The sequence below is a fragment of the Halichoerus grypus genome, chromosome 7 (assembly GCF_964656455.1).
Source record: "Halichoerus grypus chromosome 7, mHalGry1.hap1.1, whole genome shotgun sequence".
Classification (NCBI taxonomy): domain Eukaryota; kingdom Metazoa; phylum Chordata; class Mammalia; order Carnivora; family Phocidae; genus Halichoerus; species Halichoerus grypus.
The window spans coordinates 77,971,108-77,994,446 of record NC_135718.1 but is presented as its reverse complement, the minus strand read 5'-3'; the positions used below and the strand labels follow the sequence as shown (position 1 = coordinate 77,994,446).

The 23,339-nt window shown below is 38.7% G+C and overlaps 1 protein-coding gene across 4 annotated transcripts in view; it reads right to left on the bottom strand.

Moving 5' to 3' along the window:
• Window positions 1-1,102: 1,102 nt before the first annotated feature.
• ATAD1 (ATPase family AAA domain containing 1) overlaps window positions 1,103-23,339 on the bottom strand; it is a 53,779-nt gene continuing 31,542 nt past the window's right edge. For all 4 annotated transcript variants that reach the window (XM_078077799.1, XM_036123439.2, XM_036123438.2 and 1 more), the window contains 4 exons: window positions 18,978-19,067; window positions 9,163-9,213; window positions 4,234-4,367; window positions 1,103-2,502 (listed from right to left, as the gene is read on the bottom strand). In XM_078077799.1, coding sequence (XP_077933925.1) covers window positions 2,382-2,502; window positions 4,234-4,367; window positions 9,163-9,213; window positions 18,978-19,067 — 396 coding nt within the window. In that variant the 3' untranslated portion in view covers window positions 1,103-2,381. The remainder of the gene's footprint in view (window positions 2,503-4,233; window positions 4,368-9,162; window positions 9,214-18,977; window positions 19,068-23,339) is intronic.

Genomic DNA, 23,339 nt, shown 5'->3' with positions numbered 1-23,339 from the left:
CTGGGAATAGTTTGAGACACACCAGACTTACCAGAAGTCTTCCAACAATGAGGCTTTTAGAGAAATACCACACGGGTGGTCATTTCCATCTCAGGCCCCAGAGTACAGGCCTCGGGATTCCAGAAGCATAGAGGATGCTCACAAATGCAGTTCGGCCAACAGTGATGTAATCGGTGTGCAAAAGTAACACAACTGATAACGTGAGCGCCCCCTTCTGAGCAGTCACTGCTCTGGGCGTGGTGCTGTAGGTCACTAGTGCCCAGGACAGGGTTGGTTAACGGGGAGCCTGGATTTGAACCCAGGCTGTTCCACTCCACAGCTGGTACTCGGAACTGCCACCCACAAGGGAATACCCCAGAACCCAGCACCCAACTACCCGTGTCAAATGCATGTCTGCAGCAAGCACAGATTATAGAACACTAAAAGTTCTTCAGAGGGATATAAAAAAGTGTCCTTGATTACTTTAAGGCCTTAAAGATGAGTCACGGTTGATGGGATTAGTGTCTCTAACTTCCTTCGGTGATTAAAACCATGATCAACTTAGCAACTATACTACTGGATATTCTGAATTTAAGAAAGGACACGAGAGACAGATCCTCTTATTTTGAATCAATATGCCATCAGATTAAAATCAAATCATTACTGAACTCCTTGCTGAGACACAATAATGACTGGATACTAGAATGTACGCCAGAGACGTGTGAAAGCTACACAGCGAGATAAAACATTCTGAGGGCAAGGTTTATACACTAAAAACAACCCAGAAAATGTTACATACCTGAAGAAGACCAAGAAGTAGAGAAAAATTAATAAAGAGGGTCCTCTTTATTACATATTTATAAAATAATAGTATAATATAGTCATTAAAAATGGAGACGAAACTTTTTATTTTTGGTATCTTGTGTTTTGCAGCCAATTTTCAATCATTGTCACCCTGTTCGTGACTTGCTTTCTGCCGTAGCCTCTACCCCACCCGTCATTCAAAGCACAACAGAGTAAACGCTCCAACAGGTTCTGTGAGAGACATCCTATTAAATAAATTAATCCAATAACTCACGAATGAAGACTGAGAGTTTTCAAATAAATACAATAAAAACAAAACTATATGAAGCATAATTTAATCTTTCAGATGGTTCACAGAAGGCACCTCAAGATCATATTGCGCCATTCTCCTCATGCGGTGTGTTTAAGTGCCTGTAACAGAATTCTGGTTAGTGAAATTTTGGACAAAAAAAAAGTTTCATATGTAGGGCACATAGCATCGAATGACTACGGATACAATATGGAGATTCTGATGTGTATATCTGTACTAACTAGGGCACAGTTTATAATATGCTAAGAAAACTGTAAAAATTAAAGTTACAAAATGAGTATTTTTAGCACATTTAGTAAGAGCTACTTGTTTTAGACTATCATTTCATTTTTGATGACCAAATTATATCTGACCATAATTAAAGAACATACAACTTTAAAATAACATTAAAAAACCATGGTTACAACGGAACTATGTCCCATGAAATGAAAAAAGGACAGTCACATACACGTGCTGAATGGCACCGTGGTGTTTCAAAGCCATTCATGGGCCAGGCTTCCAATCCATGTGTCGGGGTATCGATCTGAAACACATCTCTACTCAGTGTGCTGCCGGAAGGAGGTGAAATCCATGTGAAATCCGTCCTGATCACACGACTGCCTGACAACCATTCAATGCTCATCACTGAACAAGTATTTTTATTTGATTATCCTGATACCATAATAGCAGAGACACATCCGGAAACGGAGATGGGGCCGACTGCAACTACTCCACTGCAGAGAGATGCTCGACTTAAAAAAAAAGCTGAAACAAAGGAAACAACTGGAAATGGCTGAATCACCGTACCTTAGACACAACCATAAATCTTCGTTTTGCTATATACTGTTTGGTACTTTCTGATTCAGTAGTTGGGGTAAAAAAAAGTTTCGTATTCAAACATATCTACATAATATCAATATAAAATGTGTGAATATATACATTTAATACACACACACACACACACACACACACACACACTCACATCCCCCTTTCTCACGAATGACTCAGTGAATCATCTTTGAGACCAGCTTAGATGCTCTAAGGCTGCAACGTATGGCTACAGAGGTCAAACACAAGCACCCACTCGCGCTGGATCAAACTGATCCTCCTCATGATTTCTGACAAGTAGTAATACCACTTATACAACAACTGTTTCTCAATAACTTAGAATTCAGAGTATAAAACCAGTGTCGGGAACATTGAACTCTCTCACTGGCTGAAGAACATTTCTCTTTTCATTCTATTTCCACTGATGGTAAGAGAGCGCATCGAACTAGATCACACTGAACTGTACAAATGATCTTTACTCTTAATCTAAACAAACATGTGTTAAAACATTCTGAAATGCTGCATCCTTTGATTTCTTCATTTTTTCAATTGCCCGATGCAGGTCCTGTTGTTGCACGGGCCGGATTTCATCCTCATCATGGCTAAAATGCAAACAAAACCACCAGATAGTCAAATGACTTTGGGATACACCTCTCTCAAATATGCTACCCAGATTAAAACGTGACATCTCTTTCCCATAGAAGACCCCCAAAGATAGCCACAGTTAACCGCTTCATGTGAACTCCTCCAGGAATTCTCGATGCAGATGCAAGTCTGGGGAGATTTTTAAGCAGCACTGACTACTGGGAGGCAGGAGGCCAAAATGGCTGGTCATAAATACACATTCGAGATGTAGGAATGAAAACCAAACACCGCACACTAAGAATCACGGGCAGAGTATTAGCGTAACGGGAAAATGTTAGCTATAGGTGTGCGGTTGATCTAAACGGGAATGGAATTCCAATCAAGGAATCACAAGTAGCATTCATGGCCATACATTCATGTATATATTTAGCATGTGACAAACTGAAAACAGAATGCTTTGCTATTAACAAAAACCAACCACTCTAAGTCCTCCCCTCTTTAATAATAATATATAATGTCTCCTCATAATTTACAACACTTTGGAAAATACACTTGGGGAAAAAATTATAAGCCAAGTCTATCAGCCAGATTTTTCATACTGAAATATAAAATTTTCAAAGGCTTTGAGGACAGCAGAAAAAGAGGACCTTCATTAGTAATGTAATTTATTCACACAAAATGTATTAATAGGTTGGGTTTTTTTGCCTCTCTCCTCATTATCTTACACACAAGAATAAAAACCTGTGGAAAGCAGACTCTTGGCTACAGTCAGAGGTCAAAAGTATTCCCACCGTTAGCGTCAGGGGAGCTGGATAATCTGGCAACAAGTAAATGAAGTGAGCGTCTCTCTGACAGGGCCCCAGGGAGCACTAAAGGCAGGTGCAGAACTAGCACACACCCAGCTAACCTTTCTACGCCAAGGGACACACCTGCTATGGCAATGAGCTGTGATGAAAAACACAGCACAAGAGGCAAATCCAGTTCCTGTGGAGTGAAAGCCTCAGGGGGGGAGGAAAGAGAGGGCCTGAGAAACAAAAGGGCAAGAGGTGGAGAACTCATTCACCACAGGCCCAGGAAGTACACCGGTCTGCTAAGAGTTACAGCAACCCGTCAGAAGGTCAGTGTTTTGGAGGAGATGCAGAGCTACGCTGGCCTAGGGCAAGGGGCCTTTTCAGAAGTGGTTCATTAGGGCTGACTTACTCCAGTTCTCTAGTGTCTCTGCTGAAACACATGAGTATGAATTGGTTTCTCAAACTCCTGCTTTGAAGTTGGCTGCAGTGACAACAGTTTCTTTGCTTAGTAAACATGTCATGTCAACAAGCTAAAGTCTAACCCCCAGCCAGGGCCCTTACCCCCATTTATCACCCCCATTTACATGTGAAATTCCTGCAAGACAACAGGAAATGGGATTAGGAAGTTAAGGTGCAAAACAAGCCAGGAGTGTTGGAGAACCTGCTCTCCTAGCAGAGGCTGCGAGCCTAAGCTCCTGTCGGCCTTCTGTGACCCAGTCTGCGGATGTGTGGTAGAAATTCAGCTTTTGTTTCTTTCTCTGCATTCCGGAGCCTCCCCACGACCCACGTCCCCAATTCACTTTCAGAACTTCCCCTTAGAAAAAAAGGCAATTAATAAAGTTGGGGCAAGTGTTCATTCAAGTCCACCTTTGAGTCCATAAGCAGGGTGGGTATTGTAAAGAAACATGAACCAACCTAAAAGCTCTACAAGGGTTTGACAAATCTGAGAGATCGTACCTTTCTTCGGATGCAGAATTCACATACTCCCTGACACAGAGGAGTGCCGCGTCCCTGCACATCTCCTTTAGGTCACTGCCGGAAAAGCCATCTGTTTCCTGGGCAACTTCGAGCAGATCCACGTGCCTGTCCACCTTCAACAGGGAAAAAGGCATATAAAAAATGCTGCAGAGCATCTCTCCAAACATGCTTCTTGAAGAACACATACTGGAATAGCAGGGAAGGAGAATCATCAGTTTCTAGTCTTTACCTTAACCATAAAAGCTGGAATTTTGAAATCTAATTTTCGTTAACTGTCACTATGACTGTAATAGCGAAATAAAGCCTTCCGAGCCCATACCATGCAGTGCCCAGGAAGAACAGACGTGCAAACACCGTTGGACTGATTATGATCAGACTTGTCTATTCTATTCCTCTCTGTCTGAGAAGACTTCTTACATGTGTACCTCAGCAGTCAGACACAAACAGGAATCTAATTTCTCTACTGCTTGTAATATTTGTGAAAAAGTACATGCATTACGCATCTGTCCTTCCACACTCATGGGACTGATGGACACTACCGACTTCAGGACAAGCAATGACAGAGACCGCAGGAGATGGGAAGCAAAGTATGTGAAGAGCACCTGTTAAATCTGGGTGGTAGATATAAGGTTATTTGTGTATACACTTAAAATATTTTATGAATTAAAAAACTACTTAAAAAATACCTTCCAAATTATACACTGAGATGTTAAAAATTAGTCTTCCTCCCTTAAACAATCAACACCTCCACCCCATCTCTTGACCACTCCTTTGTTGGACTGCACTATGTTCTAACCATTCACAAGTCTTGTGCATGACACAGTGATAAAGTCACAAAGATGAACAAATCAAGCATGAGAAAGGATTGAAAAGGAGAAGATTCCAGTCACTGGGGGAGCAAGATGAACAGAGATAGTGCACCATAATGGTTAAGAGAAAGGCTCCATCACTCCTTTGCTATGTGAGCCTGGGCAATTTATTCTATAACTTCTCTGGGTTTCAGTTTCCCCAACTGTAAAAGAGCATTATTATGTATATGCTCCTTAGATGGACGGAGGATTAAGTAAAACAGTGTCTATCTCACCACTATGCTAGGCACATGGCAAATACTCTGAAAGTAACCCTTTTTACAAGATAATAGCTATCAGACAAACCATGAAGTCATGGAAACTGTTTTCACTAGGCAACCAGGAAGGCAGCTCCCAAGTTAAACAAGGTTTTGAGTCCCAGGAGCAACACTGGCATTAATCAACGGACTCCTAAGATAGCCCGGAGCACAGCACCCGCTTGTGTGCGGTTACTGCGTCTACCGTGGAGGGCGCGCACGCAGGGCACTCTCAGCACCTCACATGCTTCACTTAAATTCTCAAAACGATTCTTGGAGACTGTTGGCATTACCTCTGCTTTCCCAGTGAGAAAAATAAGGGCGTAGAGACACTCAACAGTATCTGCCCAAGGTCACCCAGCAGGGAGGGGTCAAGCCAGAATGTGGGGGGGCCTGGGGTCTGTCTCCAAAGCCCAAGCCTGTGAACTACTCCTGCTGTGTTATGGAAAAGGTCTAAACTCAGATTCGTTTGTAGAAGGAAAACTCTGATCTCCTCACTACAGAGACAGGATACCTGTATAAGGTATTCATTTTATTACTTCTAATTCTTTTTATACTTTAAACTTAAAGCCAAAATCACTACCGTGTTTTAAATGAGCGAGTTGTGTTAAGGAACTATCAATAAAGAACTGTGAAAGACTAGAAAAGAGTATCATCTGAGGCATCTTTTAACAGAATTACAATAATTCTTTCAGATTCTAGTGAAGCAACAATATGCCTTCAGCATATAAATACCAGCTAGTGGGAAATAAGATGTTCCCATGTCGACAGTTATCCAGAAAGCATTCAGAAGTACTGTGAATCATAAAACTGGAGACTAGTTCTTTGTGCTTTAAGAAAAAGAATGCTAAAAATTCCTTATACCCATGACAAATGTAATTCTAAAAGAATTTCCAAAGATGCTACTATTAAAAAAAAAAAAAAGCAGAATATGAAATCAAAGTTTAGAAATAATGAGGAGTTTCTTAAGTTAGATGTGAAAACATTACAGCCTGTGTAAAGTATGGCTATCTTATGAGACAGAGCTTAAATTGTATCATTTATATTCGTCATCTGTATGTAAGTCACCCACATCATCTATATCTATATTCAACCACACAAGTTAACTTCCGGCAATACCATCCTTCGTTACGTTTTTTTAAATTAAATAATTGTATTAACTTGAAGTCTCTACAAAATTGTCAGGAACTACCTTCTAATAGGTGATAAATTTCAAGCCACACCACAGCCATCCTAATTCAAAAGAACTCGTGGAATTATTTTATCTCGTTTTCTTCCCTGAACTGCTCATTGATGACTCTCTTTGTTAAAGGTTTACCAATTAAGTGTCCTTTACCCAAACAGCAGTACAACTACACAATGTCTTTTTGAAAGCAGTTATCAAATATTCAGCTAAAAGGCAAATGTAATTTGTTGATTTCTCACTCATATAGGACAGGAGTTCCTTACCCAGAACACATGGAAAGTTTTACGAATTTTCCTGAAATTGTACAAAATATTTCATGTACATGTAGTTTTTAAGAAAAGACTACATAGTGTTTATCTCTTTTATTAAATGGCTCTATCATCCCCACAACAGTAATCTCTGTAATTTATTAGGTTCTTTAAACTTTTGCAAATAGCATTAATGTTTTCTTTGATTGGTTTTAAAGAAAAAAATGAACAGGACACTACTGAAAGATACGGGGGAAGAGTGGAAGAACCAAAAAGACATACCTGCTTTTGGACAAAGATTCAACATCAAAAAGATCTTAATTCTCTTGAATTATGATCCATTAAAACCACTAGTGTTTGTTTTTTCTTGAATAAGACAAATTAATTCTAAAATTCATACAGAAAAATCAGCAAAAATAGCCAGGAAACTTTGGGTTGGGGGTCAAGGGCACAATCTGGACCATGGGAAAATGTGGACAAACCCAACTTGGCTGTTTCAACAAATAAACTGAAAGAAGGTAGAGGAAAAGGAGAGAGAGATGAAGGAATAATCTGTAGCCCGTAGATTAAGAGATTGAAAAACTATCAAATAATTGCAAATTATGAACTTTATATGGATCCTGAGTCAAACAAATACATGTTAAACAAACAAACCATTTAGGTGATGACAGGAAATCTGAACAGACGAGGTATTCAATGGTAATAATGAATTATTGTCAGTTTTTTGTTGAATGTAATAATGTTTATGAGGTTAAATCAAAAAAGTTAAGAATTCTTTCTTTTAGAGATACAACTAAAGTAAACCTGGGAGGTGGGGAAGGAGGGGAGAGCTGGAGCAGAATTAGTGACCCAAGGACGGAGGCAAACCACAGAAATACAAGAATCCCTCACTATGGGAATCTATTTGTTTTTTTTAGTTTGGATATAGCAAGTACAAATAGTGAGTTATTTAATTATTTTTTTAAAGTAAGCCCTACGCCCAATGTGGGGCTCGAACTCACAACCCCAAGATCAAGAGTCACATGCTCCACCGACTGAGCCAGCCAGGCACCCCTCAAATAATGAGTGTAGATATGAATTTTAGGATAGTGAGGAATACGATGTTATTCAAAACTCAGAAACCATAAAGGGGGAAAAATCCCAGTAGATTAAAAAAGACAAACCAGGAAAAAATATTTTCAAATCATATAAACAAAGCGAAATCTCCCTAATGTATTAGAGTTCCTATAAATCAGTAAGAAAAAGAACACTGCAATAGAAAAATGGGCAAAGAATATGAACAAGTATTTCACAGAAAAGAATTCAAGTGGCTCCTAAACATACTCATTTCATCCCTAAAAATACAATGAAATACCATTTTCTACCTATCAGGTCAGCACAGTTCCACAGCATTCTGTTGGCAAGGCTACAGGGGAAGAGGTACTCTAACATTGCTGGTAAGAGAGGAAACTAGCACAGACCATTTGGCAATAGCTACCAAAATTATAAATCATATCCTCTGATCTAGCAATTCCTCTTCTGGAAAATCCACACTACTAATATTCCTGCACAAGTGTGAGGAGACATGCGTACAAGGCATTTTTATAATAGTAAAAGATCGGAATCAACCTGAATGTTCTTCTTTATGGCATTGATTAAATAAATTATGGTATATCCATATAGTAAAATCCTATGCAATGCAAAAAACAAAAAAAAACAAAAAACCAAAGAGAGAGAGAGAGAGAGAAAGAACAAAAACACTATATGCTAATATGGAAAGATCTCAAAGATGAGTGAAAAAAGCAATGCACAGGACAGTGTATGCAGTTTATTAATATGGTTTATGTAAAATAGGGAAGAGGAATAATAGCATATTCTGATTTGCTGGTATGGACAATGCCATCTGAAAGGATACAAAAGAATTACAGGAGAGGAAGCGAGATCTTCCCTGAATACCATTTAACATACTTATTTTAATCCTGAAGCATGTGACCTTAAATACACAAACTATTAAAGATTTTGATTATCATACCTTCTTAAATCTAAATTCCAATTTCAAAAAATACTGTAATTAAATAAATTTAAAAAAAACCTGCATACTGCTGTACAAAAATAAATGTATCTTATATAACTGGAGAACAGTCTGAAAATATTAAAGAAGATTTTAATCTGTAAATACGAAAACACAGGGCTTTAAAAAAAGCAGACCATCTTTATTAAGTTCAAATGCACCAGGGTTACTGATTTGCATGAACGGCCAACAGTTTTACAGTGATTTATGCCAAGTACAAAGCTGTTTATTCTCAGGTTACTTTTTCATTTCCCTCTAAAATGGTTTCATGAACATAAACATATTTATAGGATGGGGAAAATTGAAATTTTCTACTTACATTTTCATTTTTCAAGATGAGTTTCAGGATTGCTTCTCTTTGTTTTAGAGCCTAAAACCAGAATAATTTCCAGTTAGCATTAAAAAAAAAAAAAAGATCAATTGGTTTTCCTAATATTTCTTCTTTCCTCTGTAAACCATCTGACAGTACCTACAGGAAATGACAGAAACTCTAAAATATTGGCTTAAGCAAGGTCTAGGTTCTAGACTCTAATCCTCTGTGGTCAACCTACTGAATTCCAATCTTCTTATTCTGAATCCCCAGCGATTAGCACAATGTCTGGGAAAAAACATGCCCTTAAATGTTTCTTGAGTGAGTGAATGAATACCTAGGGACGACCAATGTCTTTCCCCTGTGGCTCTGCAAATTTCCTTTTCTTTATTCAGGAAACTTCTGAGAACTTAACACTGCAGTAAAATTTTTACCATTAATTGGAAGAGATGGCAACAGTACCCCCCTTAGTTCCTCCACTTGAACCTGTAACTTCCATGCTTGCTAATTCGTGTTAGTTTTTGTTCAGTGTTGACAGTGCATTTGTTTATATGCTTTTCGCCCTAATGATGGTTCACAGTATTATACCAGGGAATAGAAGCTTTTATGGAATACCTTACATATATGGTAAATATAAATGCTTTTTAAATAAGTTATCATGGCTGAACTCATTCCTACTCCCAAGGCATTGAAAAACAGAGCTAGTTATCACTGAGTATCAAATCAAATGACCAGAAAACAAAACCAAACCCTGCTGTTTCTGTAATTCAAGAGTGTTAAGTGTGAAGGTAAACTTGTTATGTTATGTGATCACCAATAACTACTTTTTGTTGACAATCTAATTTGGAGAAGCGTTTTAAGGTAAGGTTAATCATATACTTTGACATCATAGTTACAAAATAAGAAAAATTACCATATAAAGTGTATTATTCACGAAGAACAGAATGAAAAGGGGGTTACAAAAGCCCAGTTTCTACATTAAGAGCACACAAATTTTTAACAAATTTGATAAATTCTGTTACAGCCCATTTTGATAACTTAGAACTTTAGCAAAGGCCTACCTTCCATGCTGTTGTGTCCTATGTTCATTCTACTGTACATCAAAAACCTTTGTTTTCTCTTGGACTACAAGCAGAGATTCTATCAATTTAATCTTTGTCTTTAGAACCACTGAGGTAAATTATTTTTCTTTAAAAATGTCCACCTTGCTAACAAAATAAAAGTGAAATTCTTGGTCGAGGCACAAAGTTCATCCACAGATGGCAGCAGCCTACCTTTCCCAGCCTCCCTCTACCTGTTTTCCGGAGGTCCTAAGTGAACTCCCCCAGAGGTCAGCATTAAACACGTGCTCCCACACCTTCTTGCCTTTGTTCATTCTGAGAGCCTTTCCCCTGCCTCGCTTGCATATGAAATTCCTGCCATCCTTCAAGGCCCAGCTGGATCCCGTAAAGTTTACTACTCACAGAATTACTAGTTTTCATCATCATTTCAGGTTCTCACAGTTCTTTAAAGGTACTTTTGTGAAGTACCTTTTATGTCATTTATGTATGCCTGCCTTTCCTGTGACACAGAGTGGAGGACAGGGGCTGCGCTCCTTCCCCAGAGCCTGGCAGGTGCCTGACACATACACAGTGCTCAACACTCGTCAAACTCAATTCTAGAGTCTCCTACATCAAGTTAGAAACTTTCTTCATTGATTTCTTGGGTACATTTTCTAACAGAGTGGCTAACTTTGTGCATACCCTCAGAAGGCCAGAGGTGGTAGCAACAGAAAAGAAGAGATCAGAGCAATTCCAGAGGCCACCACCATCAATGTTAGGAAACCACGTTTACTGCCACAGACTGGCAAGCTGCAGAATATACAAGGGGACAAGTGGTTTTTAGCCAGAGACTGTAAGCAGTATTAAAATATTTTTATTTCAAAATCTGAAAGGAATGACACTGAGAATTCCTCTACACAGCTATACACGTACCATGCCAATCGTATGGCACATGTATTCACTTACTAACCCTCTTTCCTTCTTCAGTCAAAAGGCACATAAAATTCAAGATGTGAGGACATTGTGGAAAAATTACACAGTAAAGTTATAATCATTGACTTGAGGATATTCCTTAACTAACAAAATAAAAGTACTAGAAAGGAGATAAGATAGCACTGGTTCAAGACTGCCCTTACATCTGCATTAAGTTAAAGTGCAATTCCTCAGCGAATGGTTAACCATTAATCCTATCAAAGGAAAGCACCGGAGCAGTCCCAGCCGAAGTGAGTATTAGCAACTGTTGTATCCTACTGTGGTCAAGGTTTTACAACAAAGATTGATTTAAGAATCTGAGATACTGCGACAAGTAGGCTTTTTAAAATCAAGACTTTTTGGAGGAGGAGCAAGATGGTGGAGGAGTAGGAGACCTAAATTGGGTCTGGTCCCAGGAATTCAGCTGGATAGGTATCAGACCATTGTGAACACCTACGAACTCAACAGGAGGGCAAAGGAAAGAATAGCAGCAACTCTCTGGACAGAAAAGTGATCACTTTCTGGAAGGCAGAATGTGCGGAGAAGTGAATCCGAGGCGATATTCAGGAAGATAGACGGCAGGGGTAGGGAGCCTCCGTCAGCCGCTACCAGCAAGTGATAGAGCAGTGGAGCACAAAACTGGAACTTTTAGAAGTCTGCTCCGCCGAGGGATGTCACTCCAGTGGCTAAGCGGGGGGTGGAACCCTCGCACAGAAAGACTGGGGGTGCCTGAGTGTGGCAGAGCTCCCAGATATCTGAGCAGGGAAGCCGGCTGCAGAGACGGAGCCGAGGAGTGGGCTCTCAGCTCGGGGTTGCCATAAACTGTGCTCCACGGCACAGTCAGGCCACTGTTCCTCCAGCAGGGACCCAACAAGCAGCAGATCGGGGGAGACTCCCCTTCCTCCCCCGGGAGGAGTGGCGTGGGAGCGCACCGCAGGAATCTGCTGGGTTTGGAGACTCCAAACGGGGTCATGAGCCAGAGATAGAAACACTTGGTCACAGGCCGGGTGAGCATGGAGTGCGGCCGGGGATGGGGAGACAGGAGTGACTGACTGCTTTTCTCTGGGGGAGCACTGAGGAGTGGGGCCCAGGGTTCTCGGCTCCTCTGGGGCGGAGACTGGGAGGCCGCCATTTTCACTCTCATCCTCCAAAGCTGTACGGAAAGCTTGCAGGAAACAAAAGCTCCCAAGAGCAAACCCAAGCAAATGACTTAGCCCAGCCACTGCAAGGGCGGCACAATTCCGCCTCCAGCAATGACATTTGAGAACCACAGCAACATGCCCCTCCCCCGGAAGATCAGCAAGAACAGCCAGCCAAGACCAAGTTTACTGATCAATGAGAACGGCTGAACTCCAGCACTAGGGGAATACAGCACACGGAATTCATGGTTTTCCCCATGATTCTTTAGTCTTTCAAAGTTAATTTTTAAAGTTTTCTTTCTTTTTTTCTTTTTCTTATTTTTTTCGAATTTTTCTTTTTCCCTTTTCAACCAACATCTTATCAATTCCTTTTTTAAAAATCTTTTTTAATTTTCATTTTTGGAGTCATATTCTATCACTTCATTGTAGTTAACCTTATTTTTTTGTATACATCTATAAGTTTTTCTCTCTTTAAAATTTTGGGATACAGTTTCTTCTAACAGACCAAAATATACCCTAAATCTCTAGTGTATGGCTTTGTTCTAGTCTCCTGCCTGATCACATTCTCTCTTTTTTTTAAATTTTCTTTCTTTTTTCAACCAATTTCCTATCAATTCCTTTTATAAACTTTTATAATTTTCATCTTTACAGTCATATTGCATCCCTTCATCATATTTACCCTTATTTTTGTACATATATAAGTTTTTCTTTAAAATTTTGGGAGGCAGTTTCTTCTAACAGACCAAAAAACAACAAAAATCTACTGTGTGGCTCTGATCTATTCACCAGCCTGATCATATTTTTTTTTTCTTTGCCTTTCTTTCCCCACCGGTTTCAGGTCTCTTCTGATTTCTTTAGTGTATATTTTTTGGGGGACCATTGTTACCCTTTTAGCATTTTGTTCTCTCAATTTATCTATTCTCCTCTGGACAAAATGACAAGACGGAAAAAATCACCTCAAAAAAAGAACAAGAGGCAGTACCGACTACCAGGGACCAAATCAATACAGACATTAGTAAGATGTTGGAAACAGAGTTCAGAATGACGATTATAAAGATACTAGCTGGGCTAGAAAAAAGCATGGAAGATACTAGACAATCCCTTTCTGGAGAAATAAAAGAACTAAAATCTAACCAAGTCGAAATCAAAAAGGCTATTAATGAGGTGCAATAAAAAAATGGAGGCTCTAACTACTAGGATAAATGAGGCAGAAGAGAGAATTAGTGATATAGAAGACCAAACGATGGAAAATAAAGAAGCTGAGAAAAAGAGAGATAAAACAACTACTGGATCACAAGGGCAGAATTCGAGAGATAAGTGGTACCATAAGACGAAACAATATTAGAATAATTGGGATCCCAGAAGAAGAAAGAGAGAGAGGGGCAGAAGGTATCTTGGAGCAAATTATAGCAAGAGAACTTCCCTAATTTGGGGAAGGAAACAGCCATCAAAATCCAGAAGGCACAGAGAACTCCCCTCAAAATCAATAAAAATAGGTCAACACCCCGACATCTAATAGTAAAACTTACAAGTCTCACAGACAAAGAGAAAATCCTGAAAGCAGCTCGGGACAAGAGGTCTGTAACCTACAATGGTAGAAACATTACACTGGCAACAGACCTATCCACAGAGACCTGGCAAGCCAGAAAGGACGGACATGATATATTCAGGGCACTAAACGAGAAAAATATGCAGCCAAGAATACTATATCCAGCTAGGCTGTCATTGAAAATAGAAGGAGAGATAAAAAGCTTCCAGGACAAACAAAAACTAAAGGAATTTGCAAATACAAAACCAGCCCTACAAGAAATATTGAAACGGGTCCTCTAAGCAAAGAGAGAGCCTAAAAGTAACATAGACCAGAAAGGAACACAGACAATATACAGTAACAGTCACCTTACAGGCAATACAATGGCACTAAATTCATATCTTTCAATAGTTACCCTGAATGTAAATGGGCTAAATGCCCCAATCAAAAAAACACAGGTTATCAGAATGGATAAAAAAACAAAACCCATTGATATGCTGTCTGCAAGGGACTCATTTTAGACCCAAAGATACCTCCAGGTTGAAAGTGAGGGGGTGGAAAACCATTTATCATGCTAATGGACACCAAAAGAAAGCTGGGGTGGCAATCCTTATATCAGACAAATTAGATTTTAAACCAAAGACTGTTAATAAGAGATGAGAAAGGACACTATATCATACTTAAAGGTCTATCCAACAAGAAGATCCAACAATTGTAAATATCTAGGCCCCTAACATGGGAGCAGCCAATTACATAAGCCAATTAATAACAAAAGCAAAGAAACACATTGACAACAATACAATAATAGTGGGGGACTTTAACACCCCCCTCACTGAAATGGACAGATCATCTAAGCAAAAGATCAACAAGGAAGTAAAGACTTTAAATGACACACTGGACCAAATGGACTTCACAGATATATTCAGAACATTCCAACCCAAAGCAAAAGAATACACATTCTTCTCTAGTGCTCATGGAACAGTCTCCAGAATAGATCACATCCTAGGTCACAAATAGGTCTCGACAGGTACCAAAAGATTGGGATCATTCCCTGCATATTTTTGGACCACAATGCTTTGAAACTAGAACTCAATCACAAGAGGAAAGTCAGAAAGAACTCAAATACATGGAGGCTAAAGAGCATCCTACTAAAGAAGGAATGGGCTAACCAGGAAATTAAAGAAGAATTAAAAAAAATTCACGGAAACAAATGAAAATGAAAACACAACTGTTCAAAATCTTTGGGATGCAGCAAAGGCAGTCCTAAGAGGAAAAGTATATAGCAATACAAGCCTTTCTCAAGAAACAAGAAAGGTCTCAAATACACAACCTAACCCTATATCTAAAGGAGCTGGAGAAAGAATAGCAAATAAAGCCTAAACCCAGCAGGAGAAGAGAAATCATAAAGATCAGAGCAGAAGTCAATGAAATAGAAACCAAAAGAACAGTAGAACAGATCAATGGAACTAGGAGCTGGTTCTTTGAAAGAATAAGATTAATAAACCCCTGGCCTGACTTACCAAAAAGAAAAGGGAAACGACCCAAATAAATAAAATCATGAATCGAAGAGGAGAGATCACAACCAACACCAAAGATATACAAACATTTATAAGAACATATTATGAGCAACAATATGCCAGCAAATTAGACAATCTGGAAGAAATGGATGCATTCCTGGAGACGTATAAACTACCAAGACTGAACCAGGAAGAAATAGGAAACCTGAACAGACCCATAACCAGTAAGGAAATTGAAGCAGTAATCAAAAAATCTCCCAACAAACAAGAGCCCAGGGACAGATGGCTTCCCAGGGGAATTCTACTAAATATTGAAAGAAGAATTAATACCTATTCTTCAGAAACTGTTCCAGAAAACAGAAATGGAAGGAAAACTTCCAAACTCATTTTATGAGGCCAGCATCACCTTGATCCCAAAACCAAAGACCCCATCAAAAAGAAGAATTACAGACCAATATTCCTGATGAACATGGATGCAAAAATTCTTACCAAAATACTAGCCAATAGGATACAACAGTACATTAAAAGGATTATTCACTACGACCAAGTGGGATTGATTCCTGGGCTGCAAGGTGGTTCAATATCTGCAAATCAATCAATGTGATACAGTACATTAATAAAAGAAAGAAGAACCATATGATCCTCTCAATAGATGCAGAAAAAGCATTTGACAAAGTACAGCATCTTTTCTTGAGTAAAACTCTTCAGAGTATAGGGATAGAGGGTACATACCTCAATATCATAAAAGCCATCTATGAAAAACCCACAGCGAATATCATTCTCAATGGGGAAAAACTGAGAGCTTTTCCCTTAAGGTCAGGAAAACGGCAGAGATGTCCACTATCACCACTGTTATTCAACATAGTACTAGAAGTCCTAGCCTCAGCCATCAGACAACAAAAAGAAAAAAAAGGCATCCGAATCGGCAAAGAAGTCAAACTCTCACTCTTTGAAGATGATATGATACTTGATGTGGAAAACCCAAAAGACTCCACCCCAAAACTGCTAGAACTCATAAAGGAATTCAGTAAAGTGGCAGGATATAAAATCAATCTGCAGTGGCATTTCTATACACCACCACCAAGACAGAAAAAAGAGAAATTAAGGAGTCGATCCCATTTACAATTCACCCAAAACCATAAGGTACCTAGGAATAAATCTAACCAAAGAGGCAAAGATTCTATACTCAGAAAACTATAGACTACTCATGAAAGGAATTGAGGAAGACACAAAGAAATGGAAAAAACGTTCCATGCTCACAGATTGGAAGAACAAATATTGTGAAAATGTCTATGCTACCTAGAGCAATCTACACATTTAATGCAATCCCTATTAAATACCATCAACTTTTTTCAAAGAAATGGAACAAATAATCCTAAAATTTGTATGGAACCAGAAAAGACCCCGAATAGCCAGAGGAATGTTGAAAAAGAAAAGCAAAGCTAGTGGCATCACAATTCTGTACTTCAAGCTCTATTACAAAGCTGTAATCATCAAGCACAAAAACAGACACATAGATCAATGGAACAGAATAGAGAGCCCAGAAATGGACCCTCAACTCGATGGTCAACTAATCTTCGACAAAGCAGGAAAGAATGTCCAGTGGAAAAAACAGTCTCTTCAACAAATGGTGTTGGGAAAATTGGACAGCCACATGCAGAAGAATGAAACTGGACCATTTTCTTACACCACACACAAAAATAGACTCAAAATGGATGAAAGACCTCAATGTGAGTCAGGAATCCATCAAAATCCTAGAGGAGAACACAGGCAGCAACCTCTTCAACCTCAGCTGCAGCAACTTCTTCCTAGACACATCGCCAAAGGCAAGGGAAGCAAGGGCAAAAATGAACTATTGGAACTTCATCAAGATAAAAAGCTTTTGCACAGCAAAGGAAACAGTCAACAAAACCAAAAGACAACCGACAGAATGGGAGAAGATATCTGCAAATAACATATCACATAAAGGGCTAATATCCAAAATCTATAAAGAACTTATCAAACTCAACACCCAAAGAACAAATAATCTAATCAAGAAATGGGCAGAAGACATGAACAGACATTTCTCCAAAGAAGACATCCAAATGGCCAACAGACACATGAAAAAGTGCTCAACATTGCTTGGCATCAGGGAAATCCAAATCAAAACCTCAATGAGATACCACCTCACACCAGTCAGAATGGCTAAAATGACCAAGTTAGGAAATGACAGATGTTGGCAAGGATGCAGAGAAAGGAGAACCCTCTTACACTGTTGGTGGGAATGCAAGCTGGTGCAGCCACTCTGGAAAACAGTATGGAGGTTCCTCTAAAAGTTGAAAATAGAGCTACCCTACGACCCAGCAATTGCACTACTGGGTATTTACCCCAAAGATACAAATGCAGGGATCCGAAGGGATACGTGCACCCCAATGTTAATAGCAGCAATGTCCACAATAGCCAAAGTGTGGGAAGAGCCAAGATGTCCATCAACAGATGAATGGATAAAGAAGATGTGGTATATATATATATATATATATATATATATATATATATATATATACAATGGAATATTATGCAGCCATCAAAAAACCGAAATCTTGCCATTTGCAATGACATGGATGGAACTGGAGGGTATTATGCTAAGTGAAATATGTCAATTAGAGAAGGACAAGTATCATATGATCTCACTGATATGAGGAATTTGAGAAACAAGACAGAGGATCATAGGGGAAGGGAGGAAAAAATGAAACAAGATGAAACCAGAGAGGGAGACAAACCGTAAGAGACTCTTAATCTCACGAAACAAACTGAGGGTTGCTGGAGTGGTAGGGGGGTGGGAGAGATGGGGTGGTTGGGTGATGGACATTGGGGAAGTTATGTGCTATGGTGAGTGCTGTGAATTGTGTAAGACTGATGAATCACAGACCTGTACCTCTGAAACATAATACATTATATGTTAAAAAAAAGAAGATAGTAGGAAGGGAAAAATGAAGGGGGGGAATCGGAGGGGGAGATGAACCATGAGAGACTATGGACTCTGAGAAACAAACTGAGGGTTTTAAAGGGGAGGGGGTGGGGGGATGGGTATTAAGGAGGGGACGTATTGCATGGAGCACTGGGTGTTATATGCAAACAATGAATCATGGAACACTACATCAGAAACTAATGATGTAACGTATGGTGACTAACATAACATAATAAAATTAAAAAAAAAAAAAAAAAAAGAAAGCACCGACTACAACTGCCAATAATGAATCAGATCAACGGCCATCGTTCCTCCAGTCAGCCTTCTGAAGGGAAGGATGCTTTAATGCCAGTGCTCCTAATTTCATCCTGTACTAAACCAAAACGATAGTCCGGGTTTTCTACATAACTTCCCAGGTGACTTGCTACATTCTAAAGAAAATCACACAAGTAGCTAAGCTAACTTGGGGTAATTACAAACTTTGAAGAGAAGCAAGTAACACTCATCTTAGGAAAGTAAGAAAGAAGGAAAATAGAGTGGAGAGTGGAGAGGACAAATAAGCAGCAATTCTTGCCCCGTTCCTTTCCCGCCTATCATAAGTAAGTCCGATTAAAGAAACCATTCCTTTCCTGTAAAAAGCTGAGTATTTAACTGTGCACAACATCAATCAAAACCACTCACAGGCTGGTTGATATGAAATCTTGTGGGCATTCTTCTCATGATGGCTGAGTCAAGATCCTGAGGACGGTTAGTAGCTCCCATCACTATGACCTGGGCAGATAAAGAAAACACAAGGTATTACATCTACCAGTAATGGCTCCTTTAGGATGTTATTACTAGAGCTTAGAAGATACAAAAATTAAGGAGTGTTTAAATCTTCTATAAGAAATGATTTTAATCCAGTATTACTCAAAAATTTATAAATACAAATCAAAGTTAAACCTAAATAGATCAAATCATAGCAAAGCTGGTAAGACTGATGCATTTCACCAGCCTTTTGTAACTAAAATAACATGCTGTTCAGTTAACGAAGAATTATAAAGATTTAAAGTAAAAAAGGTAGTATTTTGCAGTACATGGTTCTCTACGGCTGCATGATGAATAACTAAGAGTCATGTATGTTACAGCTTGGGAGGCTATATGGGGGGTACTAAAAGTCCTTTGATATTAATATAAAGGAATCATCTCCCCCAAGTCTGAGGATTCTGGCGATAAGAAGAGATAACTGTGTACTTTTCCCTCTAGATTTCACATCACCATTTCACGGCATTTATCAGCACTGCTGGTGACATCTTCTCAATGATATAATACAACCTCAAGCGATCAAACTTTCAACAACGGCAAGAGAATAAGAGCAAACATCAAACCTAAGAGCAAACATCAAAATGCTGGGTAGAATTTAAAAAAAGAAAAAAGAATGGGGTGCCTGGCTGGCTCAGTCAGTGGACAGTGCAACTCTTGATCTTGGGGTCATGCATTCTCTACCCAACGTGTAGAGATTACTAAAAAAAAAAAAAAAAAAAAAAAATTTGAAAAAAGGGAAGAAGAAAAGAAAATGCAATCTCTGGGTCTATATCACTTTCTTTATAAAGGATGTGGACATGAAAAATCAACACAAATAAAGACAAAATATCCAAAACAAGTTAATTTCTGAAAGGCTTCAATATTACCATTACTGTTGGTATTTCTGTATAACCCAATAATGGCCCACAGCTGCTACCCAAAATGAAATTTACTGGTATTCTAATGAAAACTTTTAATATAATTTTATTTCAGCCTAAGAGGTTTTAGATTTCTGAAATAATCTAACTCCAGAACATGTTGAAAGACCCACTAAATCTTATATTCTACTTCTACTCTTTACATTTAATGACATTCAAGAGCCAAATTATTTTCAATTTAACCGTGAGAGGTTGCCACCTAGAGGGAAAAAATGTAAATACAAGCATAAATTTGAGAAATGTTAGTTCCACAATGCAATTTTGTATTTAAGTTGTCCTAAAATAAAAATATTAATGCTCTTATTTTTCCAATTTACTGACTTTCTACAACCCTAGAAAATAAGTAAAATTTCTATGAAATGTAAAACAAAAAAAATTTTTTCTTTTTAACGCAGGATCCATGCCCAGCTTTACGCAAAGCCCAACTAGGGGCTTGAACTCACGAACCTGAGATCAAATCCTGGGCTGAGATCAAGAGTTGACCGCTTAACCGACTGAGCCACCCAGGCGCCCCAAGACAAAAAAAAGTCTTAAAAATGATCAAAGGAACTGCGTAAGATAAAGAATGAATATAAGTACATTTTGAGATAGAGAGCATATTTTAAGTGTTAAAAGAGTTTCAAAGTGGGAAGCTTGTGGAAGACTGGACATATCAGATTGTAGAGAATCACAAAAGACATTGTGGCTGTGGCAGTACTTAAAAAAACCTGAAAAATGGGCTGTATTTTGAGAAACATTCTAGGTGAACAAACAGCCTTTTAAAAAACAAAAGCCAGTACGGAAGATAGGATGCTAAAAATTAGGATCAAGGAATTTAAATAAATCTAGCACAACATGATGTAACAAATACATACAGGATAGTAACAGATACTCACGAAGATAAAAAAGCAAGAGCGATTCAAACTACCTGTTTCACTTAAAGAAGTTTTTTTTTTTTTTAAAGATTTTATTTATTCGACAGAACGAGAGAGCAGGAGAGCACTAGCAGTGGAAGCGGCAGAGGGAGAGGGAGAAGCAGGCCCCCTGCCGAGCAGGGAGCCCGATGCGGGGCTCGATCCCAGGACCCTGGGACCATGACCTGAACCGAAGGCAGTTGCCTAACCAACTGAGCCACCCAGGTGCCCCAAAGAAGTTGTTTTAAGGAGCGATTATAAGAGGCAAAAACGGATAAACTGTACACAATACGTTAACTCTAGTGCAACTGAGCTAAAATTCAAAATGGGAAGAAACAGTAATTTTTTAGTATTTAAGCAGAAAAATTAGCGCTTTAGTAGATTTTTAGAATCTTTATGTCTCATGTTTCTGCAGATGAAGAACATGTCAGCAGTTAACCTGGATTTCCAGAACTGGTGACAGGTTGACCTGGGCCACTCAGCGATTTTTGTTTCCACTGTGGCATATCATACACACAAGAAAAAGCAGGGGTACTGGGCTGGATCCATAATAATAGACAATTTTAGAGAAAAACTAACTGGTTCATATGAAAGAATATGTCTAAAACTAATATTCAAGTTAACAATATCAAATTTAATCCCCTCAACACACAGAAAAGGTAAAAAAAAATGTTACCAGAGTTTAACAAAAGCCACATCTTTATTTGCTCCTACAAATATAGATTTATCACAACGAAAATAGTGAACACTGTCAATGTAATGAAGAATTATGGTTCTGAAAGCTCAGTTTTAAGTTGTACTGTATCAGACCCGTGCTGTGTGGCTCTGGAGTATACTTGATCCAACTGCTACTATTTCCATGACTTTCAAAACTACACTCTGTTACGATATAATATGAAACAATTTTCTCTTACACGGCTAACTAAGTGCTTTAAATACTGTTGCTCAGGAGGATAATCAGTGTTTGGAAACCTATAAAGTATTACCATTGAACAGCTTTATTAGCATCAATTATTAATAAAAATTATTCCTATTAATGTCACCTAAATTTATCTAAGTTGTGCTTTCTTCTCTAATCATCCAACAAACACTAAAGGCAACTTTCCTTCATAATGAAATTGTGTTTTCATAAAGGGGATGTAGAAGGAGGACATGTGGCTTAATGTTCTCCTTGAGGAGAATGTTTTAACTTTTGATTTATGGTAATGTGGTGGGCGTAGGAGATCCTTAAACCCTCTGGCTATAAAACGAAAATAATGAAGTATAAAAAACCTCAAATTAATCAACAAATCTGCAAAAATGTAAAGGAACTGAGCTGAGCCAGCAGTGAAGTCTATGCATAAGGGAAGTAATAAGCAAGGGGAGAAGGTCACCATGTACCACGTGGAAATGTACAGATCTTAGACAGTGGGGTATACACTGGACACCTTACAGGCTTAAAGAGACCACCCTACATAAAGCTGGGACTCATGAAGTACTAGGTCCTGAAAAAAGTGGTGAAATATTAGAAAACACGTTCAGGAGAGTCAAGCTTTGGTTCTTGGAAAGACATATAAACACATAAACACACACACACAATCTGAGATTTCAGGTTCTTCACCAGCTAACATGGATCTTGGATCTGAATCTACCTATTGGTATTGAAAAAAATCTGGCAGAAGACAAATACAAAATCCTTTTTGGGCCGTGTGGGCCATAAACCTTCAACACAAGTTCCAAAAATTCAAACAAAACGTTTTACCAAATATGATTTTTCCTACGAAATCACAAAACACACAAGGGAACAGCCACCATAAACTCAGAACAAATGACAGAACCAGATGTGCAGTCATAGGTTAGAATTGTTGGATACAACTATAAAATTAGTATTTTAACACATTTAAAAGAATAAAGAAGGTATCAGAAAAATCATAAGTAAATACTTATGCAGTAAATATATACCGGGCAAGCTAAAAGCACTTTACTCAGATTCCTTGAAACCCTACAACGGTTCTGAGGTGGATCCTACCCATCCCCTTTTATAGACAGTTCTCCCTCCTTTCAGATACAGACTGACTGTATTATTTGGCCAAGGTCACACAGCTAGTTGATCCCAGGGCTTTAGTTTTCTAATCGAGTAGGAAACATGAGTTGATGGGGAAGAGCCCATCAAAACTGACCCGGCAGACTTCAAGAAGGATCTAAAAGAATTTCTAGAACTGGGGGGGGAAGAATTTCTAGAACTGAAAAATATAGTAAGTGAAATAACAAGCTCAATAAAAAGATTAAATAGCAGAAGAGATACAACTGAACCTAGAATTAGCAAATTAAAACAAGTAAAAGATTACTCAGACTGTAGCACAGAGAGAGAGAAAATATGAAAGAGAAGTTAAAACACATGGAATATAAGTAAGGTACATCCAATTGGCATTCCATAAGGAGATCCCATG